At 40.1% G+C, this 26,125-nt stretch overlaps 1 protein-coding gene across 7 annotated transcripts in view; it reads left to right on the top strand.

The window, feature by feature from the left end:
• The window catches only part of OFD1 (OFD1 centriole and centriolar satellite protein), a 44,648-nt gene that overhangs the window by 10,854 nt on the left and 7,669 nt on the right, over positions 1-26,125 (top strand). For 4 of the 7 annotated variants that reach the window (XM_030934203.1, XM_030934206.1, XM_030934205.1 and 1 more), the window contains 18 exons: positions 2,280-2,416; positions 2,737-2,910; positions 5,387-5,493; positions 7,216-7,335; positions 9,306-9,379; positions 10,775-10,866; positions 12,161-12,350; positions 12,709-12,780; positions 13,220-13,350; positions 13,896-14,007; positions 15,681-16,289; positions 16,656-16,782; positions 17,909-18,009; positions 19,311-19,421; positions 22,688-22,845; positions 23,609-23,779; positions 24,280-24,347; positions 24,634-25,447. In XM_030934203.1, coding sequence (XP_030790063.1) covers positions 2,280-2,416; positions 2,737-2,910; positions 5,387-5,493; positions 7,216-7,335; positions 9,306-9,379; positions 10,775-10,866; positions 12,161-12,350; positions 12,709-12,780; positions 13,220-13,350; positions 13,896-14,007; positions 15,681-16,289; positions 16,656-16,782; positions 17,909-18,009; positions 19,311-19,421; positions 22,688-22,845; positions 23,609-23,779; positions 24,280-24,347; positions 24,634-24,676 — 2,597 coding nt within the window. In that variant the 3' untranslated portion in view covers positions 24,677-25,447. The remainder of the gene's footprint in view (positions 1-2,279; positions 2,417-2,736; positions 2,911-5,386; positions 5,494-7,215; positions 7,336-9,305; positions 9,380-10,774; positions 10,867-12,160; positions 12,351-12,708; positions 12,781-13,219; positions 13,351-13,895; positions 14,008-15,680; positions 16,290-16,655; positions 16,783-17,908; positions 18,010-19,310; positions 19,422-22,687; positions 22,846-23,608; positions 23,780-24,279; positions 24,348-24,633; positions 25,448-26,125) is intronic. The other 3 variants (XM_030934204.1, XM_010354058.2, XM_010354059.2) reach the window with 3 other exon arrangements.

Genomic DNA, 26,125 nt, shown 5'->3' with positions numbered 1-26,125 from the left:
ATTGTGTGATTGCTCCTTGAACTGGAGGGATGCAACCTGCAGGCAACAAGGGAATTCATTTCTTCTGGAATCATCATGGGGGACCAGAAAGTGCTCTCCAGGGTCATTGGCTAGCCTCATGAATGCCAGGGCTACATTGACCAAATCATGCAGAGATTCAAAGGCCCATATTCTTCCTTGTTGAGTTTGACTTCTCTTAACTGGGAGGTTCTTCCTTGTGTCTTGTCTAACTTTATAGCCACCCAGTCAGAAGATTAAACTACTTGCTTTGCAAAGAACTAAAGAAGTCACTGGCTCATCACTTCATTTTATAGTTGAGGAAACCGAGGTCCTCAGAGGAAGAGCAACTTGGAAACACTCAGGCTGCATCAGAACTAATGGTGGAGTCCAAGTTCTCCTGTCCATGATCTAGAGCTTTTTGTACTATCCAGCTGGTCTACAATACCATGCTGTCCATCAGTTTTGTGCTCAGTAGAGATGGGAAACAGCTGTTTAAAATGATATGCTTAATGGATTTCTTGGCCCTTCCTTACTCTTAAATAGTAACAGTAACTTGTAAGAAAATAAGTTCAGGCCGGGTGCGGTGGCTCAAGCCTGTAATCCCAGCACTTTGGGAGGCCGAGATGGGCGGATCACGAGGTCAGGAGATCGAGACCATCCTGGCTAACACGGTGAAACCCCGTCTCTACTAAAAAATACAAAAAACTAGCCGGGCAAGGTGGCGGGCGCCTGTAGTCCCAGCTTCTTGGGAGATGAGGCAGGAGAATGGCATAAACCTGGGAGGCGGAGCTTGCAGTGAGCTGAGATCTGGCCACTGCACTCCAGCCTGGGCGACAGAGCAAGACTCCGTCTCCAAAAAAAAAAGAAGATAAGTTCATAATTCATAAAATGTATTATATGACTATGCCTTTCATTAAGTGTAGGTTTAATTCAATTAGAAACATACTACTTGCTAATTATCAAGCAATGTTGTTCAGTGGTGTGAGCCACGTGTAATTTTAAATTTTCTGGCAGCCACATTGAAAAAAGTAAAAAGAAACAGGTGAAATTTGTTTTAATAATATTAACCCAATACATCCAAAATATTATTTCAACATGTATTCAATATAAAAAATACTAATGAGATATTTCACATTTAGTTTTTGCACTAAGTCTTTGAAATCTCGTGTTTTTTACATTTAAAGCACATCTCAGTTCAATTTGGTCAAATTTGAAGTGTCGATGGCCCCGTGTGGCTGGAGAGTCCTGTATTGGGCAGCATTTGGAAAACAGAAAAGTAGATGGAAAAACATGTCTAAAGTCATCCCTACCAGAGATAAACACTATCAGTGTTTTAATCTACTTCTGCCAGCCTTTTTCGATCTGTGCATCCTTTTTTGGTGGGCGTTATACATGGTTGAGATTGTACTGTGGGTTGAGATTTGCACTTTGCTGTGTGGTTGATTCTGATCCATAGTTTGTTTGAGGGCCGTGGACTAAGGGAAGAAAGAGTTAGTAGACCTCACTTTAATCCTGGTTATGCTGTTATGTAGTCGCTTATTAAGCTGTATTGTTCTTTATCTGTAAAGGGGAGGAGTTGATGTACATGATCTTTGATTTTTTTAAAGTTATCATTTTGAATGTGTAAGTCAGCTTTAACTGAAGTCCAATAAAGAGCTCTGTCTTAGCACTTAGAGAGTAGGAAAAGACTCCAGTGTTTTCTGACTTAAACTGTACTCTTGGCTTTCTTTGTCCTCTAACATTTTATGATGAACATTTTCAAACATACAGAAAAGTTGATACAATTTTAGTGAACACTTGTATATCCACTACCTAGATTCCACTATTACGCTTGTATTATACTCGCTTCATCATTTTTTTTTTTTTTTTTTTTTTTTTTGAGACGGAGTCTCGCTCTGTCGCCCATGCTGGAGTGCAGTGGCAGGATCTCAGCTCACTGCAAGCTCCGCCTCCCGGGTTTACGCCATTCTCCTGCCTCAGCCTCCGAGTAGCTGGGGCTACAGGCGCCCGCCACCTCGCCCGGCTAGTTTTTTGTATTTTTTAGTAGAGACGAGGTTTCACCGTGTTAGCCAGGAGGGTCTCGATCTCCTGACCTCGTGATCCGCCCGTCTCGGCCTCCCAAAGTGCTGGGATTACAGGCTTGAGCCACCGCGCCCGGCCCCTTTTTTTGTATTTCAAAGTAAGTTGCAGACATCCCTGCTCTTTTGAACCAGAGGTCTGGCATCTTACGCACCTGACCATGTTTCTATGTCCTAATTTGATGTGTTATCTTTTAATAGCTGAGAAGCTTCAGCTTATTGATGATCAGTTTGCAGATGCTTACCCTCAGCGTATCAAGTTCGAATCTTTAGAAATAAAGCTAAATGAATATAAGAGAGAAATAGAAGAGCAACTTCGGGCAGAAATGTGTCAAAAGGTAAGCTTTATCTTGTTACTGTTAATAAGAGTGATGTTTTTGCTTGTCTTCTAAAGTCTTAACCTTAGGTATATGGGAAAATATCTAGAACTTTTAATAGTGAATGGGATACTATAATGTTGTGCATATTTTTTTTATTTCTGATGACATTTGTTTATGCCTGTTGAGTGAATCCCACAAATACAGTGAATGAGATAAAACTAAAGATGAAATAAATGTATTTGGGCAGAGCATTAATGTTAAACCTAGATGTAGAGAGAGAACTTGTTCCTTTTTTTATAGTATAATAGTATTTTTAATTTTTTGTGATCAATTTGCAGTTGAAGTTTTTTAAAGATACCGAGATAGCAAAAATTAAAATGGAAGCGAAAAAACAGTATGAGAAGGAATTAGCCATGTTCCAGAATGATTTTGAGAAAGCTTGTCAAGCAAAATCTGAAGCCCTCGTTCTTCGGGAAAAGAGTACCCTTGAAAGAATTCAAAAGCACCAAGAGGTGGTATTTACAAATATTTTATGGGTGGCTATTTCCTGCAGCTATTAGTAGGTTGGCTCAAGATCCAGGAACAGGATGGTACAATTGATGGAACAAGGCCCCAGAAGAGCAATAGGGACTGGGGCCAAGAGTGCAAACAGAAGGATGGGCCTTGAAAAGGATGTACAAATTTGCTTCCTCTGAGACTGGTGGAAAGGCAAGAACTGTGGAGGTGAACAATCAAGTTGGGATTATGAGAAACACACCCTGAATAAGCTCCATCTCCTCAGGCAGATTAGGGGGTTAGATCTCGGGTTTTAGGAGCAGATTGGAGGTGCAGAGTAGCTCCTATGGATAAGGGAAGAACAGCCCTTTAAAGCAGAGAGGACTGATCACCTGTATTGAGGGCTCAGCTGTGGTTGGGGGAGCCTGGAATTGAGAGAGATCAACCCATGTGCTTGTAGGTGAGTTTTCTGTTCTAGTTCTGGGGAGGATTTGTAAGTATCTCCTTCTGCCCCTTTCAGTGAGGGTGGAAAAATGGAGATGCTTGGGAAGTGGAGCTTTTCAGAGCCTAATTTATTTGACTAGAGAAAGGCAGCCTATTTGAAGATTCTGGGGCTCTCTTGGGTAGTGAAGGGAAGCAGAGGAGAGGGCAGGTGGCTTCTGGGGGAAAGGGAGGGTTGAGTGGCAGTGTCAGTGATCAAGGACTCGATCTAGAGAGACTGGTAGTTGGAAGAATAAGGATGGTCCAAGAATACAGAATTGCAGGATGAGGTTTCAGGTGGAGACTAGAAACCAAATGCAGTATGCTGCCATTGGAGAGAGCCATAGAAATGAGCAAGGGTGAAGGTCCCCAGGGTAAAGGAGTCACCAGGGCCACAAGGGTCATCCATGTGACCATTTGATCTTGTCACCCCAGAAAGTAACTGGACAGGAGACAGAGAGGGTGAAGAGTGGGAGGGAGTCCATGTTGGCATGCGGGATTGGATCTACTCCTTTAAGATCATATTCCTTTCCCAAGGGCGTGTCTTAGACCAAACTAGATTTACCGCACTATTTCCAACATACATCCAGAACTACTGCTGTCAGATGTTGAAAGTAGGAATGCTTCCCCCTAGTGTCCACTCTTGCTTGGGGCTTCTCAATAAGACCTGGTTGTGTAATGCTAAGGGCACCCCCTCTAAAATTTTGTATAGCATTTCTAGGAATTGGGCTTGCTTCAGCTATAAAAATGAATGTTGGAAGCATATATCTTTGAGATGATTAGATTGTGTTTAGACTAATAACTCCATCTTCAAAATAGGTGACTGTCTAGATCACTGTTTAACTCTGATTATCTGAAAGCTTTGAAGAAGATTGTCATCCTCATAAAAAGCACCATATCTTTATTCCCTCACCTGGACTGTCCATCCCCTTCTTCCCCTGACAAAACCATACTGTCTTTCAAGACCCAGCTTGGATGTCACCTGAGTAATGCCTTCCCTGACTCCCACTGAGCAACTCATTTAGGCCTTGTTCCTGCATCACTCTCTATGTACTTCAGTTACAAAATCATCACATCTTAGTGTGATTGTTTCTCACTCCTTGACTAAATTGTGAGGTCTTTAGAGATGAGGACTATATCTGTCTACCTTTTTATATCCCGTTTCCAGTATGCTGCTTGACATGTCGTGGGTAGTTAGTAAATTCTTTCTCTGTGAACACACAAATGGAAGGATGGTCCGTTCTTTTAGGAGTTCATATGAGCTTGCTAACTCTGAGTCAGAATGACCCATGAACTGAAACATTCAGACAGCACCACCACTAAAAACCATGGGGGTTCGATTCTTTTGGAGTTTTGTTGCTGAAGGTACATTTTGTTTAATTTTTCTTCCTGGGGAACTTGCCAAAATTTAGGTAAGGGCTCCAGGTTTGGTGGCTCATGCTTGTAGTCCCAGCACTTTGGGAGGCCAAGGCAAGCATATCAGTTGAGCCCAAAAGTTCAAGACCAGCCTGGGCAGCATGGCAAAACCCCATCTCTACAAAAAGACAAAAAATCAGCCCGACTTGGTGGTATGTGCCTGTAGTGCCTGCAGCTACTCAGTAGGCTGAGGTGGGAGGAACCCTTGAGCTTGGGAGGCAGAGGTTGCAGTGAGCCAGGATCACCCACTGCACTCCAGCCTGTGCGACAGAGTGAGACCCTGTCTCAAAAAAAAAATGTTTTTTTTTTTTTTTTTTTAGATAAGGGACTGAGAGATGTTAAAGAACTAAATAGCATAAATTACACATGGCATGTTAGGACTATAAGGTAATGGTAGTTTAACAGTCATTGGGGGAGTACATTTTTATGCAACTAGAATAAGCAAAAAGCATACCTTGAGTTGGAATCTCTTGAAGGTGAAATTGTTATCCTAAATGTCTGTACTTTGCTTTTTGGAATTTAGGAAGCAGTATATTCATTCAAATCTGTTTTGCTTTCATTAGCTTGCTTGCTAAAAATTAATGCTTTTCTATACAGATTGAAACAAAAGAAATTTATGCTCAAAGGCAACTTTTACTAAAAGATATGGATTTGCTAAGAGGAAGAGAAGCAGAGCTGAAGCAAAGAGTTGAAGCTTTTGAATTGTAAGTAATGCATGTTCATTTTGGATATTCAGAGTGATGAGATTAAAAAGAATTACTAAATATATGTCTAAATATTCTAATGTTCATTGCCAAGTAGAGTTCTTATTTGTAAAGGGGATATCACCTAGCCTTAGAAGGTACAAATTGAGAGGAACAAACACTAGGGTTTTGATTTTGAAATATTAAACATTAAGATGAAAAGACCAATGAGATGCTATCATCAGGCTACAGTAAGACCAAATAGATAATTTGGAGAAGCTGTTAATACTGGAACAGATCATATGTTTTGCAGTTACATTCATTCCCTCAGATCTGATAGTTCCGTGTGTGTATGTATAGTAACTGAATTCCATATATCCAGGCCTGCAGCTTTTACCAGCTGTGTGCTCAGAAAAGGAAGTATGGTGGTCCGACTTGACTTGTATTTGGTGAAACTATTTCTTTGTGTTATTCACTTTTTCTGAGTGCTCACAAATGTTTCATCCCTCAGATCTTACCTGGGATTGACAGCAAGCTCACCTGTCCATAGTTTGTGCAGTAAGCCTTCTTTTCCTTTGGGAATCTGCTATTGACACCCGTAGATACTCCAGGAATCTTAGTTCATTAAATAATTTGTCTCCATCTTCATTAATGTATTTTTCTCACTTCTATAGGCTTAATTTGTTTGATTTCAACTCTCTGTCTACCTTATTCTCTTTTTGGCAATAATGATGAAAAGGCAGATTGATCAAGAGAAATAGGCACAAAATTGGGGCAGAGAAAGTTCATCATACCTTTACCTCCGTTTTCTCTACTCTTGTTCCCTCCTTCTTAGCGTATAAACTAAATAAATGTAGTTTACCTTTCCACGACTTTCCAGGTTACCAGCAGAGGGAGCTAATACCTAGAGCCTTTACCTGTTCTTAGACTAGTCAGCATTTTGTAGCACTTCTCAGGATGACTGGATCTCACTACCTGTGAACCTACCTTCCTGGCTAAGGAGTTGGTGCTATGGTTGATTTAAAGTCTCACTATGAAGACCATTCTATTCTTCAGTATTTGGAAGCCCTGATTGATCCATCTATCTTTTGCCTTCTCTTTTGGTACTTTTTTCAGCATTCAATCAATAGGGTTGTTTGTTTTGTTTTGTTTTTAAGACACAGGGTCTGTCTGTATTGCCCAGGCTGGTCTCAAACACTTGGGATCAAGCGATCCTCCTGCCTCAGCCTTCTGAAAAACTGGGATTATAGGTGCGGGCCACCACACTTGGCTAAAGCTGATTGGTTATTAAATGACAAAAACAAATATTCTATCTTGAATATATATGGACTAATTAATTAAATCCCACAGTTAGAAACAGTATTATAGAAGATTCAAGCACATAAGTACACTTACTTGTTACTTTGTAACTAATAATATTCTTTCATCCCAGAATTGATTTTGGCCGTTTATCACCTATAACCATTGTTTAAGTGCTTATCTTCTATGAGAAACTGCTTCCCTCTTGAGACTCTCCCACTCCCCTCAGCCCAAAGCCATAGTCAGTTCTGCTAGTTTCAGTACGCTGTAACTAGGTCAGTTCATAAAATACACTGAGGACTTCTGGCTCTTTATTTCTACTTCCCAATAGTGATATCATGTAGCAGTTTTAGTCTATTGAACTAGACACATGTGATTTTTTTCCTAAATTTGTTAGCTCCGCTATGGTAGTTTATTTACTTTTTATATTTTTGCTAATTTCAGGAACCAGAAGCTCCAGGAGGAAAAACATAAAAGCATAACTGAGGCACTTAGGAGACGGGAGCAGAATATAAAGAATTTTGAGGAGACCTATGACCGAAAGCTCAAGAATGAACTTCTAAAGTAATTGTTAAGCATTTTTAAATAACTGATACGTTTAAATTAATTTGGTAGAAACATAAAAACTGACGAAGTAGTCTGTAACTTAGGCACACTTTAGTGTTTGAAAAAAAATACATAGTTTTATCAATACAGTCAATCCTTTCCTGCATTTAAGTTAGGATAGTTTTTAAAATATAAGGGCCAGGTGTGGTGGCTCACGCCTGTAATCCCAGTATTCTAGGAGGCTGAAGTGGGCGGATCACCTGAGGTGAGGAGTTCAAGACCAGCCTGGCCAACATGGTGAAACCCCATCTCTACTAAAAATACAAAAATTAGCCGGGTGTGGTGGTGGGTGCTTATAATCCCAGCTACTGGGGATTCACTTGAACCCGGGAGGCAGAGGTTGCAGTGAGCTGAAATTGTGCTACTGCACTCTACTAGCCCGGGTGACAGCAAGAATCCATCTCAAAAAAAAAAAAAAAGTATAGAGATGCACATCCTCTGTGCTTCTTATGGCTTCTCTAGCATTTATTGCAGGCTGTGATTTGCTTTAATTTTTAGTACACCTTGTGACTTGCTCAGCTTGCATAGTTGATAAGCTGTAAAATTGGAATTATAACCACTTTTGGTTATCTTTTTCTCTGCCTCACTTATACAGCCCCAAGGATGGGGGTATCTAACCATATATAAATTACACTAATGGTCATAGTATTTGTCAGTGAACGTGTGCCTCGTATTTCTTCAAGATTCAGCAAAGCCAGAATCAAAAGAGCTAAAATTAACTATGTGAGGCAAAAAGTGATACAGAGAAAGGAAAATATGGACAACTGTGGTTACTTTGGCTTTTCTGTAGTCTGAGTTTTGTGTATCAGTGAATAACATCTCAGTGCTACAACATTATGCACATGTGGTAACATTTCTCTTCAGTGTGTGGGAAAGCATCTGGCACATAAAAAGTGCTCAGTTAATATTTGCTGTAAATGTGTCGCGTGGAAATGATTCAGCTCGGGTGGTCTGGGCATTTCTTATTCGGCCTCTTTTATTGCCTTCCTCAATTTGTCATTGATACACCATTACATAGTATTGCAAATGTTTCTCGAGGTTATCCTTTAAACAAATTCTATTTTTTAAAACTATGGCAGCTTTTTTATCTGTTGATTTTGAAATGATGTATTTTACCCACACCTTCTATGTCAGTTTCTATACTAAAATAGCTAAAATGGAAATGTCTGTAGTTGCTGAATTTTTAGGAATAAATGAATTAAAATATGTGTGTTAATTTTACATAGTTAGGGAGCTAGTGAACTATTTGGTATCATTGTGACAGCTTCCACAGGCTGCATGGTGTCTGTCTGGCTTTGGGAATCCTCATATGACTTTGGCAGGTGTTGGAGTTTGGAGGCTCTTCACCACAGGAGTGCTTCTATTTCCTTTTGGAACCAAAAGGGCAGATGGTAACAGCTGGGAAAGGGAAGTGAAACGGTGAAAATGTGCCTTTTGGTATTGCTAATCCGGGTATAATGCTCTTGGCGGTTGGCTCTCAGGACTGCCCTTAGTCCCTGAGCACAAAAGTTCTTACCTTGGTTGGGGGTGGACAGATGGTACCGGTGGATTGGAAGTGACCGTCTGATTATCATTTGGGATTGAGTCTGTTGTGTGCTGTGTAAATTTAATTTACCCCTTTGCTCTTTGTGTCGGTTGAGACCAACTGAAAAGTGATTGTTTTCAGTAACTAACCTTATGATAATACGACCCTTCATTTTGTGTGATTGAGTTTTGGGACCCAGTTTATAGGATCGAGGAAGGGTTTTACTGGGCACTTTATGTTCAGAGGTCATATCCCTGGCTTTAGTATTGAGGACTTTGAAGTTTACACATTGTCACGTTCAGCGCCCTCAGGTGCTCCTGTGCCATAGATAAGTTCCCGCACTGATAACAGTCTTTCCAGAAAAATGACTGAGGAGCTCATATTTAGTCATTCTGATTCTCAGGTATCAACTTGAACTGAAGGATGACTACATCATTAGAACTAATCGACTGATTGAAGATGAAAGGAAGAATAAAGGTGATGTTTGGGGGAGAAATAAGCTGTATTTTTCAGTTCTGCTGTAGGTTATTAGCTTCCCAAGTTGGGCCTGTTCCATATTCTAAAAAATATAGCTTACACTTCATTGTTTCTACAAAATTACACATTTTTTGTAATTTTAATTTTATAAATTTAAAAAAAATCATTGTCTTCACTGCCTTTTGAGAAACCTTCATGTTCAGTAATTTGTATATTCACAAAGGCCAGTGATTTATCATGGATATTTTATCCAACTTCATTTCATATATTTTGATAAATCTGCAATTGTCAGGAACGTAGCAGCAACTTACTGCCATGAAGTATGTATTACTCCTAACCATGAGAGACTTTATTTTTCACTTACGAAAACTTTAACTTCTCTGTCCCCTGTGACCTAGTTTCTTATTTCTTTTGCTTCTAATGTATTTTTATGCTTTACAATATTTTTACTTGATGTATAACCTTCTGAACTCTTGTGTACATTGGCCTGAGACTGTGGAAGTTGAATAATTTTTCAATCTTCAGATGTTTCACATTTCAGTGTATTTCTAGGAAATTGCTGCAACAAGAAGTTGAAGTTTTGGTGGAAAATTCAAGTAGATTCTTGGGAGTAAACCAGAGTTGGGTAGTTGATGTTGACCCAGATACCCGATGTGTGGCTACTGTCTTTTTTTTGTTTTAGAGATGGAGTCTTGCTCTGTTGCACAGGCTGGAGTACAGTGGCACAATCTCGGCTCACTGCAACCTCCGCCTCCTGGGTTCAAGTGATTCTTGTGCCTCAGCCTCCCAAGTAGCTGGGACTACAGGTGTGCACCACCATGCCCTGCTAAATTTTGTAGAGACAGAGTTTCACCATGTTGGCCAGGCTGGTCTCGAACTCCTGAGCTCAGGTGGTCTGCCTGCCTTGGTCTCCCAGAGTGCTGGAATTACAGGCATGAGCCACTGTGCCCAGCCTCTTTTACTATCTTGTGGAGACTAATACTTCTTTTATGGATTAGTACCAATATGTATGTAACAAATTATGGTTTGATGATATATCTACATAGACTTGTGTTAGATGAAGTGAAAACTACAAAATAGTAACTACAATATAGTAACAGACAGATCTTTGTCTTCAAGGAAGTTAAGAGCTGTGGGTATTAGGGCCCTGTGCTTTGAGCAGATGGTATAACTGGTTAGCATGTGTAGCAAGTGGAATTTCACCACATACATGACAGTTATAGCTTCACATCACCTGTTGGGTAATAGGGTTTATTTCTTACTTGCCCCCTACCTCTGCTATTTCGATTGTGAAATAGTGGTCATTAGGTCTGACATACTGGCCATAAATATTAAATGGCTTTTGTATTCATTAGGAAAACATTATGGTGTTTAATTGGTGGGTTCTTTTTTCAGAAAAAGCTGTTCATTTGCAAGAGGAGCTCACAGCTATTAATTCAAAAAAGGAGGAACTCAATCAATCTGTAAATCGTGTGAAAGAACTTGAGGTAATTGTTAAGCATATTGGTTTTTGAAATAGATTCTAAGCAATATATGAAATTTTAGTCATACATAATTTATCCTAAGTCATCCTCTTGAGGTGTTTCGACTGCCATTTATATGGCTAAGAAGGTGATGACTGAAGTTAATTCAATAGTTCTTAATTTCAATCAATGTCACATAGGAAAGCGCAGATAGAGCTTTGGGTCCTGGAGTCCTGCTCAAATCCTGTCTGTGTCTCTAACTGCTTGTGTGTCACTAGGGAAGTTCTGTGACTGCAGGTTCCTGAGCTGTAAACTAAGATGTTTTCCACATTATAGGGTTGTTGAGGGAATTCAGTAAGCTAACTTACGTGCCTAGTTCATAGCAGGTGGCCATTACTGTTAGTTTCTACATCAGCCTGTTCTCTCCTTCCATCAGCAGCAGGTAGAAAAATTCCTGTTGTTACATTGTTATCTTACAGATTAAAACAAAATGAGGTGCACTTTTCACATATCATTGCTGCTTTACTTTTCTATTCATTCGTGTGCTTGCTGTCTGAAGGAAAGCTGGAACTTTAGGTACTTACAACATATTTTGTATATAAAATTTATTTTAGCAACTTTGACTTATGTGAGAACTTTGTAGGCTTTTGTACTCAAATATGGTATATATTATACTAAGAAAAGGGAAGCACTTCGCAACATGTTACGGAATCTTTCTTTCTTTCTAGACAGAGTCTTGTTCTTTCGCCCAGGCTGGAGTGCAGTGTTGTGATCTTGGCTCACTGCAACCAACTTCCACCTCCCAGGTTCAAGTGATTCTCATGTCTCAGCCTCCCGAGTAGCTGGGATTACAGCCATGTGCCACCACGCCCAGCTAATTTTTGTATTTTTAGTAGAGATGGGGTTTCGCCGTGTTGCCCACGGTGGTCTCCTGAGCTCAAGCAATCCTCTTGCCTCAGCCTCCCAAAGTGCTGTGATTACAGGCGTGAACCACCATGCCTAGCCATTTTTATCTTACCTTTTCATATTTAAAAAATATATATTGCTATGATGGGTGATTGTTGTTGGGTTCTTGGTTGCCTCTGGAAAATGGGATGATAATCTTAGAAGGACTTGCTTCATGGGATGGTGCTGCCTCAACTGTAGGGCAGAAGATAATTTTTGTTACTGTAGTTAGAGTCTTACTGCAGAGAGTCAGACTTCTATCCAGTGACCTTAATTAAATTGTGACACCATGCTTAAAGGAGCCTGCCAGCTTTTACTTTTGCAGTGCTGTAAAGTCATTATTCAAATGTAAATTTTCCTTTTTGAATTTTAGCTTGAATTAGAGTCTGTCAAAGCGCAGTCTTTGGCAATAACAAAACAAAACCATATGCTGAATGAAAAGGTTAAAGAGATGAGTGATTATTCACTACTCAAAGAAGAGAAACTGGAGCTTCTGGCACAAAATAAATTACTTAAACAACAACTGGAAGAGAGTAGAAATGAAATCTTGCATCTCCTAAACCGTATGTATTTTTCTTTTTTTCTGACTTGCATGTTTTAGTAATTCGTATTAGGTCAGTATTATAAAACTATGCTTTGTACTTGTATAAGGTGGGGGAGGCTTAAATTGGGAAGGTTTATAAAATTAAGATTCTTGGATTAAACTCTGCAAACCTGCTTTAGGTGGTATCAAGGCTTCCCTTGCCCTCTGCTGATTGGGTTTGGCCAGTGGGGACACCAGCCTCTACATACAGTAGCCCTAGGCTGGCCACTGCCTCATGGCCAAGTGAGGTCATAGTGCCTGTGATGACCTCTTCCGGGTGCTCTGCACCACCTCCCTCTCTCCAGTGCTGAGAATTTCTCCCTCCCCTGATTCTCCAGGCCCAAGGAGCGCTAACAGTGTGGCCCTGTTACTAGCCCAGGGAACTCCACCATCCTTTGTGCATACCCTGAGTAAGTCAACCTTTATTAAAGGGTTCTTAGATGACCTTGACTGTGACAACCATCTGCCTTCTGCTTGGATCCCAACTGCTGCTGTCAGATGCCCAGATCATATTGGATCCCAGGGCTGTCATCAACAGGTAGACCAGAGAGAGAGCTCCTTCTGTGCATGGTAGAGGAGAGAAACAGGCTTTCAGGTTAATTTGAGGATTTGAAAGAGTTCTTTTACTTGGAGTAGTGCTCCAAGGGTAATAAAGTTTTCATTAACATGCACTAAATTCTTTTGTTGTGAAATTTGAGAGTCAGGATTGCTTTGAGCTCATTTAATAGACTTATCATATTTATTGCGTGAGTACAAAGCAAAGGAACACTTTAAAACCCCTTTAACAGTTTTTGTTAAGTGGAATAACTTAAGGTTGGTAATGACTAGGATTTTTTTTTACCCTCTTAGGCCTAGCTCAGCCGGCTCCTGAACTTGCAGTCTTTCAGAAAGAACTACGGAAAGCCGAAAAGGCTATAGTGGTTGAGCATGAGGAGTTCGAAAGCCGCAGGCAAGCTCTGCACAAACAACTGCAAGATGAAGTGAGTATTGCTCTTCTTCAGTTCTAGTGTGATACCAGTACACTTCATAGATATGTAAACTTGGCACAAGTCATACTAGTGTAAATCAGATTTATTTTAACATCAAACATTACTCTCCCAAATATGCTAAAGGTACCCTTTCTCATCTGAGAAAATTTTGCAGTGATAATATGACTTTATATTCGTAATAGTAATAAAATGGAGAAGAAAGCAAACTCACCTAAACATAAAGTTTTCTGAGTGCCTGATGGTACCCACTGTTATCTCTTGATTCTCACCCTAAGAAGTATTACAAACATTCACTGTGTCTTCTGATTTCCGCCTGCATGCCCTAGAGTTCTTTGATATGACTGAAAAAGATGGTGAAAAAACTTCTTTGTTCTGCTTGTGTTTTTTTTTAATAGGGACCCTCTTGTTTACTGTCATAAAGCTTCTTGAAATTGGCAGAACAAAAAGAGTACAAACACGATAAGATAATTTTTCCTTTTGAAGCAAGCTGTGATTTGTTTTACATGGATTTCTTTTCCTATTCTGAATCTTTTCAGATTGAACATTCTGCACAGCTGAAGGCCCAGATTCTGGGTTACAAAGCTTCTGTAAAGAGGTTAACTACTCAGGTTGCCGATTTAAAATTGCAACTGAAACAAACTCAGACAGGTTAGAGACATTTTAACCCATAAATATTTTTGTGTGTATAAAGCTTCTGTTGTCTGTGAAAATGTAATGATCATAATTTATTGAATAGTAATTACTGTGTTAGGGGAAAAGCCATAGAAATATGTGTCATTTTAGAAGTAAAACTGCCTATCCATTTTGGTAATACCATCTGGATCATCAGCAAAAGTGATTTGCTTCATAGGTGCCTCATGGCTTGGGAGAGTCTCATGTCCCAATAGGAAAGGAATGGTGGTGATGTAGAAGTCCCCACATTCATTCTAGGATTTCTTTTTTTATTTGTAACCCCAATGTTAACACCAATTCAGTAGTTTTATGGATTCCTTGATAGATATATAAATATACAGGACAAGCAGGGTGGTTTAGCAAAAAGAACATTGCCCTCAGAATCAGAGAACTGTTCTTCTTTTGGACCCCAGTTTTGAAGTTGTTTGACCTTGGGCATGTTACTTTAACTTCCTTGGGCCTCAATCTCCTCATCTGTAATGGGGATAATAATACCTACTGAGCCATGATGAAAAAGATGAAATGAAATGGGTTTCAGTCCAGTGCCTGGGACATAAAAGACACTCAGGAAATGGTCATTGGTATCATTTTATTATTGTGTCTTAACTGTGGATGCGTCTCTGCCCCTTCCTACTTCGTAAGAAGGATATTGAAGTTTAGATACTTTCTTCTTCAGTTGCTTTCAAGCTCAAAGAAAGTACGTACGTGTTACCAGTTCAACTAGGTCTGAGCCTTCCTCGTTCCCTCCTGCATTCTTTCCTTCTCAGCTCCTTGCTCTCTTCTACCAGCACTTGTTTTATTTTTATCTCTACTCATTTCTACTTTTTTCTGTTCCTCATTTTCTTTCAATTCTGTTTGCGAAACTTGTCACAGCTGAAGTCATAGCAGTCTCCTATCAATAAAAAATAGTTGAATGAGGATAGAACCCTTTCGCATGTATGTGTTGCTGAGGGCAAACTTTTTTCTTGCAGCATCACGCGGAGGCATTGCAGGAGAGTGGGGCACACGCACTGGCTTTGCATTACGAAAGCCCAGTAGCTCTTAGACCTGCTAACCGTGTGACCCAGCCTCAGTAAGCTTTAGTTCCCCCATCTGTAAAATCGGAACAGTGAGAGTTCCTTGACCACAGTGTTGTTGTGAATGCAGGTCCTCACTTCCTTATATGAAACTCAGGCCATATCCTGTGGATTTCGCACTAGCCCTGGGAGTTCTGAACAGCATCCTATAGTAAAACATTAATTATTTGCAGTCAACTGTATGAATATTTATGCTGGGATAAATAAAGATTATAAATGGGTTTACATCAGTTCAGGTCAAACTTTTCAGCCAAATGAGTTCAAGACTGGTTAGGCTTTGCCAGCAAATAAATTATGAATACATTTTCAGTTCTCAGAGCCTTGTGGATTTCAAAATTGTGCAGAATGGATTCTGAAATTATATCATGTTACAAAAGACATATGAAGCTGTAGCTGGTACAATAAGCTCTCAATAAATGTTAGTGGTTATCATTACCATGGCTTCAGAAACTTTAACGTGCAAGTTTGTCCTTATTACTTTCTTCCATTTTTCAAAAAAAATAATATTCTCGAGTATATTTTCTTCTCTGCCTTGTTCACTCACTTCTGAAATTTGCTTTTTGTACCCTGCAGCCCTAGAGAATGAAGTGTACTGCAATCCAAAGCAGTCTGTGATCGATCGTTCTGTCAATGGATTAATAAATGGCAACATGGTGCCTCGCAATGATGAGATATGTGGGGATTTTTTGAACAGTCCTTTTAAACAGGAAAAAGTTATAGCACGTATGGTTGCATCAAGGATCACAAATTATCCAAATGCATGGGTGGAGGGTAGTTCCCCTGATTCTGACCTTGAGTTTGTAGCCAATACTAAGGCAAGGGTCAAAGAGCTTCAGCAAGAGGCTGAACGCTTGGAAAAGGCTTTCAGAAGTTACCATCGGAGAGTCATTAAAAACTCTGCCAAAAGCCCACTAGCAGCAAAGAGCCCACCATCTCTGCACTTGCTGGAAGCCTTCAAAAACATTACTTCGAGTTCCCCGGAAAGACATATCTTTGGAGAGGACAGAGTTGTCTCTGAGCAGCCTCAAGTGGGCACACTTAAAGAAGAAAGGAATGACGTCTTGGAAGTACTGACAAGCAGTGCTGCCTCGAGGCTCCACGGGGGCACTTCCTCCAGACGCCTCTCTTCCACACCCCTTCCAAAAGCAAAAAGAAGCCTCGAAAGTGAAATGTATCTAGAAGGTAAGCCACCCGCACAAAGGGTTGTGGGGTGCTCTGGAGTTGGGTAGCCACCCTGCCCACGACACGGGTTGCTGTGAGGGTCACCGGGCCAGAGTGGCAAGGTTTAGTGTTTGCTTGGCACACAGAGCTGTTTAGAGAGTGATAGTCGCCTTTCCTTTGCTGCCTGTTGGTTTCATGCATTTTATTATTGCCACTGCAATTTAATTTAGTGCTTGAATCATTAGTTTTGTGGATCTTATGCATCATAGTTGGCTTTTTGTGAGGATAACAGTTTATTTTCAAACTAATAGAGCTCTTTAGAAACCATGTTGGTATCTTCTCCATGCAATTGGTAATATTTTTGCCTTGGTTCTTTCTGCACCTTAGGTCTGAGCAGATCACACGTTGTTTCCCCCAGTCCTTGTCCTGACAGAATGCCCCTACTATCACCCACTGAGTCTAGGCACAGCCTCTCCATCCCTCCCGTCTCCAGCCCTACGGAGCAGAAAGTGGGGTATGTATAACATTCTGATTGATTAGCTTCAGCTGAATCATGTTATTTGCTGTGTCAGCCTTCAGTTGTTTTACTGGGATTTTTTTTTTTTTTAAGATAGTTATTATAGATCATGTGGCAGTATAGAATTTGCAATCAGATTGCAAAATGATGTGTCATTTTTGAGAATCATCTAAATTACCTAGAGGGAAAAAGATTGTTTTTAGCAAATAAGTGGATAATGCTTATTTGCTAAACTTGATGTATGGACCATGCAATCTGGTGTGAATAAGCATCTTCCTGGTTCTGTGAATAGACTTGGTTTATTAAGATAAAAAACAAATGGAGGTTATTTCTAAAGTTGGAACAATTTTACACATCATTAAAAAGTCATTTAAAAATATTTTGGCATTGAAATATAAATAGATAAGGTTCTGACCTGCATATCATTGAAATAAATTCAAACCTGGTAGCAGGCTCTGGAGTAGAGTATGATTGTTGAAACAGGAAGGAGTGGATGTTTTTAGAAACAGGCCACTGGGTCAGCCAGGCTGTGATTTGAGTCATGAGCAGACTTCTACCCATACCTGGGCCCCACAGCAGAGAGAACTGACTCCTTAGTTCTGGCTCCAGCCTGGGCATCCGCATGTTAATGTAGTTCTCTGCCAGATGGGCCTGTCATGGTCCTAAAGCTTTTTTTTTTTTTTTTTTTTTTTTTTTTTTGTGATAAGCCAAAAGGAAGGTAAGACACACACATATGCCGAGTTAGGGCACTTTGCTCACTTAAGGTTGTGGTATTGCATCTTCAGCTGGTTCATGCTGATAGTATGCAGAATTTTTTTTCAGAAATGTTTTATGGTTATTTCCTAGGAATAGCATTCAGAGTACAACATTATTCTTTATTAACAACTGTAGTATCTACTTCACAGCATGAAATAGTTACAAGGAGTAACTGAGTAAACAGGTATTAATTGCTGAGAACAATGCCTAGTGGTGGTGGTGAGGTGGAGCTATTCTTTACAAGACAAAGAGAAAAGGAATTTTGTAGAGCCTTTTCTTGAGTCACAAAAGGCTTTTTGTCACCTTGTGCTCTTTGGTTTTCCATTATTAAAACTTCACATTCATGAATTTTATCCTTCCAATCTAGTCGTTATCGAAGACAAACTGAACTTCAAGACAAAAGTGAATTTTCAGATGTGGACAAGCTAGCTTTTAAGGATAATGAGGAATTTGAATCATCTTTTGAATGTAAGTTCAAATATAAGTATCAGTTTTTATAAGTTGAAAATCTAGAAAGCTTAGTTTTGGTGAAACGTATCCATTGGTTTAAAAAGAAAAGCAGTTACAAATTGGGTCATTATTATTTTGTGATACAACCACAAGTACAGATGTATCACCTCATTTTTCTGTCATGAAGATTTTCATGCATGTGTCTGTTTACTTTTTAAAAATTTCAGTATGACTAATAATTTCAGAGTTTGAGCTAATTTTTAGCTTATAAATGAACTATTAACATCAGATTTTAAATAATTATCAGATTTTAAGTGATTTTTCTTAATTTATTTTTACCTTTTTATAGAATACAGCAGTGTTTATTTTTATATTTTTTGAGATGGAGTCTGTCTCTGTTGCCCAGGCTGGAGTACAGTGGTCCGACCTTGGCTCACTGCAACCTCCCTCCTCCTCCCAGGTCCAAGCGATTCATGTGCCTCAGCCTTCCAAGTAGCTGGGACCGCAGGCACACGCCACCACACCCAGCTAGTTTTTTTGTATTTTTAGTAGAGATGGGGTTTCACCATATCGGCCAGGCTGCTCTTGAGCTCCTGACCTCAAGTGATACACCTGCCTCAGCCTCCCAAAGTGCTGGGATTACAGGCATGAGCCACTGCGCCTGGCGTAAGGATGTTATTTTCTAAATTTGCTGATTCTGTTGATTGCCTCAGATTTACAAAACCTCATTTTTAGTGAAAGAATGGAGATAAAAGAATATTAAGAGTCCAGAAACTGGTGTCCTGACCTGCCTTAGACTGTCTCACTTTGTAGCCACTTTGTAAGTGTAAAATAAGCATGTAGAGCCTATCATCTCTAAGGTTCTTTCTTTATATTTGTATATAAGCTGTTGGTTAGCCTTGTAAACTTCATCTTCAAATCTGAAAATGTAATATTTTGAACAGTTAGAGGGCTTGGTAAATTTTGTGAATATTTGTTAACGTCTTTGTGTTAAACCATTGATAGTTTAATAGAATTCAAATGATTATCAGCAAGCCAATTGAATTCTTTACTGTCACTGGGTTGATTTTCCTGTTGGGTAACAAATCTAATTTTGTAAACAAAGTTAATTCTTTCAAGTACAAAAACACTCTGACAAGCAAATACGTTGGCAAGTGGTTATGTTGGGAACTTCATGGAATCCTGTTAGGAAAGGGCGCACCCAGTTACTTTGGCTTCAGTTCCCGTTCTCCAGTCAGTTGCCCCCACACTGCACTGCCCTTCTTTTTCTTGGTGTTATTATTAAGGACTCATGGGACAATTGTTTGTGCCTCATGCAGCTGCAGGGAACGTGCCAAGGCAGTTGGAAATGGATGGGCTCTCTCCTGCTGGGGACATGCCTTATGTGGATGCTGCTGCAGCTCCTGTGCCCTTCTCATATCAGCACCCAAGTAAGTTCTGTTTTTGAACTAACAGTCAGCAGGGTCGCATACTAAATACCAGTCTGTGTGCTCTGTGAATTATTTCATGTATCACTGAAGTCTTCTTATAGGTGTAAATTAGTCAAAATCTTGGGTTGGGGAGTTATAGTGTCATTATATTGTTAACGACATTTCTGAAGTAATTCCCACGTGAACATGTAAAGACAGTGCTGAGGAAAGGACACATTGGAAGAAAAGGCTTCTCATTTAGGCTTCTCAGGCCAGTTGCTTAAAAAGTGTTTTCATTAACTCTTCAGTGCCTGGAATAGTAGTTGGACTTTTCCCCAAGACTCTTCTACAAAAACTGTTCCATGGGAACCTTATCATTTTGGGAAATCATGGTGAAAAATTGAAGTAATAATTAACTCCCATCATATATCTTTAATGTGATTGTAACATTTAAATATTATTTATTTTTCTATCTACTTGTTTCCTTTGCGTCATAAGAAATTAGGACAGAAAAACTTTGTATTTCAATCTTTGGAAAAGCTATGACACCGAGTTAGCTTAGCACTGGAGGAAAACTGGCCATCAGACTTCTCTTGTCTGGCCCACTTCCTCTTTCCTCTTCTCCAGATTACCTACTTCCCTCACTGGGGGTGAAGGGAGACGGCAAGAGAGCCGTGGGAGCTTTGTGTTTTGTTCCAGGGCTCAGCCAACAGCCAGGTCCTTTTCTTCTTGGACCAAGTGTTTAATCCTCAAATCTGAAAGGAATTTTCTCAAGTAAAGCCACCTCTTAGTCCCTCCCAAACATTGGAAAAACATCATACCCAAAACCTCTGTTAGCAGTTTCTTGGTTTTAGTCATGGTACTCAGGAACGTATAAAATTACTGAAAGAGGCAAGAGATTTTGAGAGGGTTGATTTTGCTGATTCCAGAGTAAATCTGCTTTGGAAAGCATTCAGTGAGACTTGATCTAGAGCCTTCTCTCTGCTGGGCACTTTGCTCAGGGCTGAGCCTGTAGCTCAAGCCCTCACCTTCCTGGATTTCTAGTAGGGGAGGCAGATAGTCAGCAGGCCATCACCCAGGACCGTAGCAGGGAACGGGGAGTAGGGGCCGCGGCCACAAGAGGGAGTGTCTACAGGCACCCATTTGGCACAGACCTGAGCGAGGGAATACAAATAATGTGATAGGATAAGGGAAATCAGCTGAGTAACTAGGTGTTCTGCCACTGAGATGGAACATAGATTATAATATTGGCTTTAAAAATTATTAAGCAGCATGGCGAGTGACATTTTGGTTATTGAGAAATTGTTATATTTGTCATTTCACCTCTTCATCTGGGCACAAAGGGAATTCAAAAAGTCTGAAATTTGGTGTCTCGGAGGTGCCCCGTGGACATACTTCCTTTCTTTCCCCTTGTGTCCAAGAGGTTTCTGTATACCACCCTGCAACTACCAAATATACACCAGAGCAGAGAAGCAGCTCACTCTTCCTCTTTATTTTGTAATTGGTGCTTAAACAACATTCCTATTTTGAGATTACTATTCCATATAAGAAAGCGATCTGGTTTAGGAGTAACCATTTTTTCTTCTTCTAGCAAGGAGGAAGTTGCATTTCTGCCTGTGGAAATGATCAGCTATCTACTCTGGTATTTTAATTTCATGAGAAGGATTCAGAAGAGATGCGGGGAGAGAGAGAAGAAATTGTGTTGCTTCTCTCCTATTAGTAAAACTCAGTTCCTGCTGATCGCTTTAGAACAAGGCACAGCAAAAAGGTTCAAAGTCCTCTGCTGAACCTATGAATTTTTCTGCTTATTAGCATTGCTTGGGTTAAAAAAAAAAAAAAAATGTAGGTTATGGGTCAGAGCCGGAAGAGAAAGGTCAGCATAATTGTCTCTGGGATTGGGGTCTAATTAAAACTTGTGAGATGTAGGGACCTGTGCCAAGATGCAGAGAGAACAGACAAGTAATTAAAATATGGGCCTTGCCTGGAAGGAATAGAAGTGGAAGAAACAAGTATGTGTAGTTTTTGACAAAGCAGCTACAAGATATCCTGCAAGTAAGATGCTGGAGTGGTTACTTGTCACTTCAGGAATAAGGAGGAGGTGGCATTTCAGTTGGGTCTTGAACAGCATTTCAGACTTTGAGAGCAAGGGAGTGCTACAGACTGAGGAGATAGTGAAGGTGAATGCTGAGCAAGGAAGATACAGCCATGGCCAGGCTCCAGTGAGTGGGTTGGTACAGATGAAATATTTCTAGTACAAAGTTGGTGGTGATGTAGGAAATCAATCTGGAAAGAAAAGGGCAGATTGTCAGCCTGGACTACCATGGCATTGGACTCTATCAGAGTGGAGATGATGCACACACAGCAGATCCACATCTTCCTGTCAGGAAATGCCTGGTACAGATGACCACAGGTTGTTGGAAGGCAGAGACTGGCTTCAGGGAGAGCCTTGACTGGGCTGTTTCAGTAGTCCAGGAAGATGGTGAGAAGGGCCCCTGTTGCAGCCACAGGACAGGGAGTGTGAACCTGCAAGCGCTGGTGGCTGAGTGGTTGGAGGGTAGAAAGAGCATGATCGAAGGACTAGGACGATCATGCCCAGGACGAAGCTGGTGCTGTGGGGTTTCCACATGCGGATGACAGGGAACTATCAGAAATGTGGACGCGAGGCTAGGGAGAGAGATCAGGAGTAGAGGAAAAGATATGGAAAGGATCCAAATACAAGTGATCGCTAAAACCCCAGGAAGGGCTGCCGTCAGTTTGGAGGAAGTGGGGAATGAGCAGTGAGATGGCTGGAATGGCCGGGGGGAGGGCAGTGGTGTGATTTCTGTTGTTTTGTTGGGGTAGGACAGACTTGAGCATCTTTATGGGAGTAAGACTTCTAAAACTACTGTGTATAGAAATAGGGATTAATGGCTCAGTCAGGGTCCTAAAGATAGGGGAGGGATTACAATCAAAGGCAGAGGCAGAAATGCAGGGTTTGTCTTGGAAAGGAGGGAGGAGATCTGTGAAGAGGATGAGAGCGTGTGACATGGAGGGAGGACAATTGGAGTTGGTCATGGTGAGGATGACTTGTTATTTGTCTTAGCCAAGTGAAGTAGGGTACAGTTCAAGGAGTGGGGTTGGGGGCTTGAAGTGAGTGAAAATGAAACAGTGACTTGAAGCAGGTCACAGAGTCAACTAAAAGCCAAGCAGAGTCTCCGTGGGTCTTGGCAAGGGCTCCTGCAGACTGGTCCTGCATTCATTTGAACAATCTGATACTGGAAGCTACTCTTTATTTTCTGTCCTATTAGGTGTAGATCAGAAACAAATTGAAGAACAAAAGGAAGAAGAAAAAATACGGGAACAGCAAGTGAAAGAACGAAGGCAGAGAGAAGAAAGAAGGCAGAGTAATCTACAAGAAGTTTTAGAAAGGGAACGAAGACAACTAGAAAAACTGTATCAGGAAAGGGTAATAAGTATAACTTGATTTTCTGTACTGGTCGCTCCATTGTACACCTTTCGTAAGTACATTGAGCTCAGGGAGGGGAGTCAATTGGTGTACAAAGTCAGAGGAGCGGCAGGTGCCTTAAAAGGCATCCCTATCCTCTCCTTGTCTTAGACGGTGAGAAAGGCTGCACAGAATGTGCAGCTTAGGAGTTTTGTAGTAAAGGATGGTTTTTGAAGGAATTTTTGTACTTTCTCATCTGATCCTTAAAACAAGCCTGTAAAAAAGGTAGACTGTGCTTTGCTGCAGAACTTTGCTTTGAAAACAGGGTTTAAAGAAGAGGCTGTCAGTGTCAGCTAGCTGGGACTAGAACCCAAGGGAGGAGATGGCTGCCAGTCCATGGTTGCTTCCAAGGGCACACATTCCCTCCCTCCTTCCTCTAGTTCTCTTCTTGCCTTCTGTGTCCCGATTCTGGTCCTAGCAGATGGATTACTCTGTCCACTTAACATACCTGCTAAGTCTTGCTTTAATTACTCTAACATATGAATGTTCCTTGGACTTATGGTTAATTCAAGTCTAAAGCACAGGACCCTTGCCGATTAATACCTTCCTTGAGATGACATATTTGTCTTCCTTTGATGATAGCAATGACTTCAATTTTAAAAATTAGTCCTCTGGCATACAGGCTGTACTTGAAGGATCAGGATTAATATTAGTGCATTTTTAAAATACTTAAAAGTTTTACAAATATATTTGTGTATTTTCTGTTTTGGTGCCTGTTTTATAGAGGATGATTGAAGAATCACTGAAGATTGAAATGGAAAATGAATTAGAAATGGAAAATGAATTAGAAATGAGTAATCAAGAAATGAAAGACAAATCTGCTCACAGTGAAAATCCTTTAGAGAAATACATGAAAATCATCCAGCAGGAGCAAGACCAGCAGTCGGCAGATAAGGTGCCAGTGCCATGGACAGGGCAATCTGTGGGTGGGGGACATCCAGGGCTTCCGTGGTTTAACTTCTTGGGATGGGAATCCATCTTCTCCATTGAAGACAAAAAGGTGAAAAGTATAGAAAATCCAAAGTTCAAATGGAACCTTGAGTCTTTTAAATATTCTAGTCTTTTGACAAAAACTCATAGCTTTTTTGCTTAAGGTAAAAGATTTAAGAGGTTTTAAAAGTTGGGGTAGCTCATTAAGAACAAGGACGAAAAGATCTATCATATAACAAATGCATTAGTACTGACATTAATATTTTATGTAAGTCTGTAGTAATATGGGTGTTAAATGCATACCCTATAGTTTATTTTGATGTGCTTGCTAAATTTCATGTTTAAAAGTCACCTCTTTTTTAGACTTTTAAATTACATATATATTTCAAAAATGGTTCTTAGAGAAATTTCATAAAATTAATGCATATCTAATTTCAAAATTTTCCACCCCCTCCATGTAATCAGAGCTCAAAAAAGATGGTCCAAGAAGGCTCCCTAGTGGACACGCTGCAATCTAGTGACAAAGTTGAAAGGTACCTGTTTTCCCTACATACTGTTTCATACACAAACTGTTTATTGCTCATTTTGTCAGCCAAGAGAAACTGTTAGATGTTTGAGATTGCCTGTAAGAAGTTATTGAATCAATCAAAATTACTGACTATAAAAACGATTGAGTTTTTTAACTTGTGAAATTGATCCTGATATAAATTGTAAGCTAGGGTAGAAACCCCCAGGGAAGGAATTGAGAACATTATGAAGATAGCAAATAAACTTTGACACAAAGTTTTACATTTTAATTTTTGTCTTTTCCTAATTTAGTTTAACAGGCTTTTCTCATGAAGAACCAGATGACTCTTGGTAACCATGTTTGCTGCCCAGCTTCTAACTTACATACTATGAGAAGTTACATAACATTTACTCCTTTGTAAATGTTTCTCTATCATCAGACAAAACTCAATAAAAATGTGTGTAATCCAGCGTGGGTTTTTTTTCCCCTAATTTTGATACCACAGTGTGTGAACCAAGAATAATCTAGTCACGTGAAACCTCTTCTCCAGTCATAGTATTTCTCATTCATTGTAATAAAAGGAACTGGCTTTTAACCTCATTTTTGCCTTAAATTTTTAAATGAGTATAACCTATCTTATTGGTCAACTCCAGGCCTACATTTTGGAAGTTTAAGCTGTGTTCTTTTCTCTCCAAAGTTGGGCTGCTACCTGTAAAACAGGTTATTTTTCTCAGCATTACTTCTGTTTTGTCCCTGAACATAAAAACAGATTTTTCTAGGCATTAGAAATAGTAAGATATTGCCTCTGGTCTTTACTTTTGACATCTGTGGTTTGAATGTATGTGTCCCTCCAAAATTCATATGTTGGAATTTAAACCCCCCCCCAGTGTGATAGAATTAAGAGGTGGCGCCTTTCACAGGTGACTAAGAGTGGGATTAGTGACCTTATAAAAGGGCTTAATGGAACTAGTGAGGCCCTTTTGCCCTTCCACCATTTGAAGACACTGCATTGGTCCCCTCTGGAGAACACAGCAACAAGGCACCATCTTGGAAGCAGAGACTGCGCCTTCACCAGACATCCAACCTGCCAGTGCCTTGATCTTGGACTTCCCAGCCTCTCAAACGGTAAGAAACACATTTCTGGTCTTTATAAGTTACCCGGTCTAAGTTATTTTGTTACAGCAGCAGGAACAGACTGAGATAGCATTTTATTATGGAATCTTTGGTCCTCATACTTAATGAATGGGCTTCAAGTATTTCATTTGTTTTTAAATGAATGGGCTCCTTCCCTATAATTGACTTCATTTTCATCTCTTAAAAGTCAAGTTTTACAAGGCAGAACTGGAAAAAAAATCTCTGCTCAACCCTCTAAAGGGTCCTGGGTTTTGTGGCAGGATCACTGTGGATAATAATAATAAGAGGCTGCTTGTGGTTTTATCTAACCATTATTTTACAGTTTCCTCTGGTGACTCATGTGACTTAATTGCACAAAATGCTACTTAAACAGAAGATACTAAGTAGTGTGACAAATAGCACATGAATTGAGCTCCTGATTGTTCTCCTGCCATGCGTGAACAAAGGGTGATGATCTAGAGTCAGCACCTCATTTAGGAATGGCCATGTGTCAATAGTGACACAGGCTGGGCCTCACTGAGAAAGGTCAGATGCAGAGAATCCAAATGCATAATCATGTTGACAGATAAGAGTTTAAACAGATTATAAAATAAAATCCTAAGTAACATATTTAGCTCTGCTACTCTAGAGAGTCAACTGTTAGAACTAGGTTTTTTTATATTCCAGAAT

The sequence above is a fragment of the Rhinopithecus roxellana genome, chromosome 7 (genome assembly GCF_007565055.1).
Source record: "Rhinopithecus roxellana isolate Shanxi Qingling chromosome 7, ASM756505v1, whole genome shotgun sequence".
NCBI lineage: Eukaryota > Metazoa > Chordata > Mammalia > Primates > Cercopithecidae > Rhinopithecus > Rhinopithecus roxellana.
Note: the sequence above shows the minus strand (reverse complement) of the source record. Positions and strands in the feature narration are given on the sequence as shown.